Below are 7,138 nucleotides of genomic sequence, written 5' to 3'. Positions count from 1 at the left end.
TTCCTTGTCCAGAGTAAAACTCAGAATAATTGAGCATACCAAAAACCAAGTCCTATTTGTATAATACAGGGTATTCCAAAAGTCTTGGTGTAGTATTAAGCTTTATTTACTTAAAGCTTCTTTTTTAAGCTTAAAATGACACCAAAACTTTTGGGACACCCTGTTTATCCTGGTGATTAGAAAAGAGATGTTTCATGTGAAATTTTTTTTTAAAAAATCTCACCTTTTGGGGCTGTATTGGCTTCTTGCTTTTTCTTCTCCTCTTCTATCACCTTCATTTTTTCATCATATTCATCAGCTCGGGATTTCCACTCCACTCTGTTGTTTTGAAGACCATCCCACATCGGTGTAATTTCTTTGTGAAACCGGGAGAATTCCTAAAGAAATGATCATCAGTGGGAAATTGTACAATTCAAACCTGAAGCTTTTGTTTTGCTTTAGAATAATGACAGGTTGGGGCAGCTAGGTGACGCAGTGGATAGAGCTCTGGCCTTAGAGTCGGGAGGACCTGAGTCAGACACATGACACTTACTAGCTGTGTGACCCTGGGCAAGTCACTTAACCCTGATTGCCTCACCAAAAAAAAAGCCAAAAAAAAAAAAAGAATAATGACAGGTGTCACTTGGGAGTTAATAAGCCAGAGCTCAGGGCTGACCTAGAAGCCCAGGAACAAAAGCACAACAAATTTTGCTTTGCTATAGAAAGGTTGGATGATCTATGGAATGACCAAGAAATAGGTTCAGATTCCAAACTGCCTCTTTACATCTTGGTGACTCTGAATAGCCTCTTATACTCTCTGAGCCTCAGTTTCCTTATCTGTAAGGAGAGGATATAAATACTTGCACTATCTATCTTCCTTGGTGGTTGTTGTGATGATGAGATGAGTTAATGCATGTAAAACAGGGCATGCCGAAAATTTTAGTGCAGCCTAAATCCTACTGTAGTTTCAACCTGCCCTACAACTTTTGGGACAGCCCGTGTAAATGTAAGCTGTTCTTTGTTGTTTAGACCTGACAGAAGGAGGCTAATCAGACTGACAGCTGAGCCGCTAGATGATGCAGTGATTGAAGCTCTGGGTCTGGAGTCAGGAAGACTAATCTCCCTGAGTTCAAACCTGGTCTCAGACTAGCTAGGTGACCCTGGGCAAGTCACTTCACCCAGTTTGCCTCAGTTTCCTCCTCTGTAAAATGAGTTGGAGAAGGAAATGGCAAACCACTCTAGTATCTTTGCCAAGAAAACCCCAAATGGGGCTACAAAGAGTGGAACATGACAGAAACAACTTAACAACAGCAGAAAAACTGTCAGCAGATGAAATATTGTCTCTGTCTACCCTCCCCCAGTAAGGGATTGGGATGCAATAGCTAGGATTAATTACTAGCATTATATAGTATTTAAAGTTTGTAAAGTGATTTACAAATACTATTATCCTCACAACAACCCTGGGGAGTAGGTGCTATTATTACCTCCATTTTACAGATGAGGAAATTGAGGCAAACAGAGGCTAAGTGACTTGCCCAGGGTCACATAGAGAGTAAATATCTGAGGCTGGATTTGAACTCAGGTATTCCTGAATCCAGGTCCAGCGCTCTATCCACTGTGCCGCCAGCTGCTTCTGAAGGATCTTAGAAGCTCTCTTAAAAATAAGACAAGCTTCAAAATAGCCTAATGCATTCTGTGCTTAAGTAGTGCTTACCTTTGAAGGATCTCTCTCTTCATTTTAGCTGAAGCCTCCATGAAGAAATCACCTTCCCAACAATGATAACCCCAATAAAAGAATCAAATCGAGCCTTCTCACCTTGTATACAAAAGTACACACGAAATCGATGAAGCCAACTTGGAGCTTGGGCAATTCATCTCCTTTTTCTCTGTCCATCATGGGCTAGAAAGGAAGAAATTCCCTTAGTCGCTATTTCTAACTTTTCATCATCAACGAGACTGTCTTATTATGGTTGTTTTTGGAAGGACGTGATGCTGTAATATTTGAACTATCTGTGATTCATTGCGGGGTTCCCGTTTCCACCAGTGAAGATCCCACCCGCTCTGTCCCTTGGCAAGAGCTGCTGTGGTTAAAAAGCTCATCGCCCTCTGATGATGCGACCAACCTGGGGATGTGCCTGGCTGCAGCTGGCTGTGCTGGTCCTCAAAGGACAGATGTACCGTCCATCCCCACACTGGTTCTCACCCTCCTGCTTGCTAGGATCTAGCACAGACTATGCTCTGCTGGCACAGTTCTGGAGGGCCCCGGCTCTCCCCGTACAGTGATGAGGCATCAGGGCAGCATATGAGTGCAGGCTTTCATAGTGAGTTCAGGTTTTTATAGGATATTAACGTTAATTAACACATCAAACCCCTTACAATTGGTTGTTGTTGCAATATTGTTCTCTCCAGGTCTCCTTGTTCCCAAAATTCATTTGCAACCATGAGGGCTACCTGCAAATAAGAAAGGTTTAGTTGACGAAAATCTGATCGTTAACAGAAAAAATGTCAGTAGCGGAGGTGGGGCTTGAACTCAGATTTTTGTGACTCCAGGAAACTTCTACCTATTGTTCCCAGTTCTCTCTTCTAAGACCAGTTAGAACAAATCTAATCTCTTTTCCACTCATGAGGAAAATGAGCTTCTTGAGGACAGGGAACACATCTGATTTGTAGTTGCATCCCTATCAGTAACTTGCACAATGATTTCATTTGACAACTTGATAAATAGTTATTAAGTGCCTACTGCATACTATGGAGTGAGTCAACACGGCTTAGTGGCAAGAGAGCCTGATTTAGAGTCAGGATGATATGAGTTCAAGTCTTACCTTTGACACATACTGCCTTTGGGACCATGGGCAAGTCACTTAACTAAGTGCCTGAGATAACCCCCCAAAGCTATAAGCAAGAGAGGGCAAAAGAAGGGAATAAGCATTTATATAGCACCTTGTACATGCTAGACACCGTCCTAAGCACTTTACAAATGTTATCACATTTGATTCTCACAATAACCCCATAAGGTAGGTGCTGTTATTATTCCCCGTTTTATAGTTGAGGAAACTGAGGCAAATTGAGGTTAAATGACTTGCCCAGGGTCACACAGCTAGTGTCTGAGGTCAGATTTGAACTCAGGTCTTCCTGACTCTACGCCCAGCACTCCATCCACTGCATCATCTATCTGCTCTTTGCTGAAGAGTAGCTGTAAGAAATGAAAATAAAAAATAAAAAATAAAAAGTAGCTGTAGCCTCTGCATCTGTGGAAAGGGTTCTTCACCAAAAGTGCCCTACATCAGCAAAATTGTAGGTGTGAACATGTCCTCAATCCTCTTTCTCAACCCCTAAAGTATAAAGTACCATATTAGGTTCTAGGGATGCCAAGGCAAATAAGAAATAGCCGTTAACCTCAAGGAGCTTACATGCTCCTGTACATGTATGCAATGAAATACAATACATAGAAAATTAAGGTGTGATTAGTCCTAGTATCTGGAGGGATCAAGAAAACCTTCCTGGGGGATCTATCTATCTATATGAATACATATATATGTTGTTCGGTAATTTCAGTTGTGTCTGACTCCATGTGACCTCATTTGGGGTTTTCTTGGCAGAGATACTGGAATGGTTTGCCTTTTTCTTCTCCAGTTTATTTTACAGATGAGGAAACTGAGGTAAACAGGGTCTTGCCCAGGGTCACGAGAAGTGTCTGAGGCCAGATCTGAACTCAGAAATTCAGGCTCAGCACTCTATCCACTGTGCCACCTGGCTGCCAAATTGGCAGCTAAATGATAGTTCTAGGTTCTAAACGCATATATGTCCTGCAAAGAACATGTCTCTGTAAAGGAGATTTTAATTTTAAAAAAATCATGTTTGAGTTAGAACACACACTTTTTTTGTTTGCTTGTGTGATTCATTTTGTGAGGAGTCTGGGTCTCATCCTAATAGAGTTAAAGATAACAGTGATCTAGAACATATGTAAGCATGAAGAGTCCCATTAGATTAATAATAGCCAACATTTATATAGTCTTATATAAGGTTTGCAAAGCACTTTACACATTTTATTTCATTTCATCCTGACAATTCCCTTTAGTGTAGGTGCTATTATTGACCCCATTTTAGAGGTGAGGAAATGGAGCCAGACAGAGGTTAAGTGACTTGCTCTAGGTCACACAGTGAAGTGCCTGAGATTCAAACTCAAGTCTTCCTGACTCCAAGTCCAGGGCTCTATTTACAAGCCATCTAGCTGTGTAGTATGTAATACGCCTTTGAGATCAGCCTGGTTGGGGAGGTAGATCTCCCTCCCTTCTTAGTGCCTTCAACCATCAAGACCTCCCCCACCCCAAGACATAAATTTAGAAAGGAGGCAAGAGGAAAATACCTTGTGCCCTCAATAATTAAAATACTGGAAACCCTAAAGCAGAGATGATGAAGCTGTGTTCTGGGAGAAGCACACCGCCCTCCAGAAGGAAGAGACCTCTTATTACCCTTGATGAATTCAAGTGTTGTGACTGAGATGAACTATTACCTAGGGCACTGAAAGAACTAGCCTTTGTGATATTAATATCTGAAAGATCATAGAAAACGAGCAGTAACACAGGACTGGGAAGGACAAATGTCCCAATTTTCAAAAAAGGAGACAGAACAGAGTTGGCCAACTGTAGGCCAGTGAGTTTGACTCTGATTCCTAAGAATATTTTAGAAAGATCACTAAAAATTAACAAACAGCTAAAAAAGGAAGCAGTGATTACAAGAAACCACCAGACTAACCTCATTTCCTTTTTTTTTTTTTGACAAGTTTACTAAACACTCAAATCAAGAGAATGCTTCAGATACAGTTTACCAGGATTTCAGCAAAGTATTTGTCAAAGTATCTCACATTATCCTTGTACTAAAATTCAAATCCAGCCTCAGGCACTTACTAGCTGCGTGACCCTGGGCAAGTCACTTAATCCTGTTTGCCTCAGTTTCCTCATCTGTAAAATGAGCTGGAGAAGGAAATGGTAAAGCACTCCAGTATCTCTGCCAAGAAAACCCCAAAATGGGGTCACGGACACTTGGACATGACTGAAACAATTGGATAACAACAACAAAAAGGATAGTAGGGGTAGCCATGTAGCACAGTGTATAGAGTTCTGGGCTTGGAATCAGGAAGACCTGAGCTCAAATCTGGCCTTAGAGGTAAAATGGGGATAATAATAGCACGTACCTCCCAAGTTTGTTGTGAGGATCAAACAAGATAATAATTTAAAAGTGTCTGGCACATATTAGACACTATATAAATACTAGCTCTTATCATCATCATTATCATCATCATTAGAAAATATAGAACAAGATGAAGAAATGATAATACATTAGGTGGATTTGTTACTGGCTAAATGGCAAAACTCAAAGATTAGTCATTCATGGTGCAATGTCAACGGGGCACAAGCTCTTCAGGAGAGGTTCTCAGGGATGCAAAGTGCCCTGTGCTGTGTAACATCTTTCTCAGTGCCTTTGTTAAAGGCATAGAGATGGATGCCATAGATCTGATACCTCATTAGATTTGCAAATAGCACAAAGCTGGGAAGGTTGGCTAATACACAGGAGGACAGAAAGGATCCAAAGTGATCTTAACAGGCCCAGAACACTGAGGTAGATAAAATGAAATTCTATTGGGATAAATGTCGTCTTCTATTTTGGTTAAAATAAAAAATACCAATACCAAAAGTGAAAGCTGGGGGAGGTGTAGACAGTGGTTTGTCCAAAAATAAATTGGGGATATGAGCAGACTGCGAGCTCCATATGAGTAAGCAGTGTGATGTGGTGACCCGAAATACTCACTAACATGATCTTTAGCTACACCAAGAGAGACCCACCTTCTAGGAGTAAGGAAGTGCTAGTCTCCCTGTCTTCTGCCCTGGTGGGACCACATCCAGAGAACTGCATTCTGTTCTGAGCCCCATGATTTAAGGAGGATTCATGAGTGGTCAGAGTAGAGCAATCAGCATGGTGAAGGGTCTCAAGTCCGTGTAATAGGAGGATCAGTTGAAGGAAGTAGAGAGCTTCAGCTTTTTTTATTTGTTTGTTTTTTAAAAGAAAACTCAGGCGAAAGAGGTGATAGCTAGAATATGTTCAATTTCTATTTTGGGGGGTGATGAGGCAATTGGGGTTAAGTGACTTGCCCAGGGTCACACAGTTAGTAAGGGTCAAGTCTCTGAGGCCAGATTTGAACTCAGATCCTCCTGACTTCAGGGCTGGTGCTCTGTCCACCGCACCACCTTGCTGCCCCTAGAATATGCTCCATTTTTGAAAGGCTGTTATGTAGGGGAGGATTATATTTGTTCTGTTTACTCCAGAGAGCAGAACCAGGTTGCAAAGAGGCAAATTTAAGATTAACATAAGGGAAAACTTCTTAACAATTGTTGTTCAGTAATTTCAGTCGTGTCTGACTCTTTGTGATCCCATTTGAAGTTTTCTTGACAAAGATACTAGTGTGATTTGCCATTTCCTCCTGCAGCTCATTCTACTGATGAGGAAACTGAGGGAAACAGGGTTAAGTGACTCGCCCAGGGTCACGCGGTTAGTAAGTGTCTGAGGCTGGATTTGAACTCAGGTCTTCCTGACTGTAGACCTGGTGCTCTATCCACTGCACCATCTATCATGGTAGTGTTACTCTATGTGGCACCCTTTCCTTCTCTGCCCATCTCCTCCAGTCTGGTTTGTTTTCTCTGTCTATGCTGATTCCCATACATTGACTTCTGGCCTTTTTAAATCCCGTACCTCTCAGAATACATCTCATCCATTAGAGTTCTCAATTCATGATGCAACAACTCTTCACGTAAAATACATGCTTCGGCATCACAAACTTCCAGAAGCAGGCTCACCACACATCCATGTGGGTCTCTTGGTGCTCCCAAGACCGGTCCCTCATTGGACAATCCCCTATTACACCTATACTTGAACCCAGATAACTCCAGACCCTTCTTTTGCCTGAGTTTCCTCCATAATTTCATTATTTCTCTGAGGGTTCCATTTTTGGAGGACACGACCTTTGTCACAGACTCAGCACGTTTTTATAGTTGGAAGTGCTCTTGAGAGGTGGTGTGGTATAATGGAGAGTCCTTATCATGAAGTCCAGAAGACCTGCGTTCAAATTTAACACTTACTAGCTGTGTTTCTATGCTCTGAGCCT

At 41.7% G+C, this 7,138-nt stretch overlaps 1 protein-coding gene across 3 annotated transcripts in view; it reads right to left on the bottom strand.

The window, feature by feature from the left end:
* Positions 1-7,138, bottom strand: part of PDE6C (phosphodiesterase 6C) — an 80,395-nt gene that overhangs the window by 18,526 nt on the left and 54,731 nt on the right. For all 3 annotated transcript variants that reach the window (XM_027839849.1, XM_027839848.1, XM_027839850.1), the window contains 3 exons: positions 2,356-2,430; positions 1,796-1,879; positions 224-377 (listed from right to left, as the gene is read on the bottom strand). In XM_027839849.1, coding sequence (XP_027695650.1) covers positions 224-377; positions 1,796-1,879; positions 2,356-2,430 — 313 coding nt within the window. The remainder of the gene's footprint in view (positions 1-223; positions 378-1,795; positions 1,880-2,355; positions 2,431-7,138) is intronic.

This window comes from Vombatus ursinus, unplaced genomic scaffold (genome assembly GCF_900497805.2).
Source record: "Vombatus ursinus unplaced genomic scaffold, bare-nosed wombat genome assembly UNPS02014833.1, whole genome shotgun sequence".
Lineage (NCBI taxonomy): Eukaryota > Metazoa > Chordata > Mammalia > Diprotodontia > Vombatidae > Vombatus > Vombatus ursinus.
The sequence above is the reverse complement of the archived record's forward strand: the minus strand, read 5'-3'. Positions and strand labels throughout refer to the sequence as shown.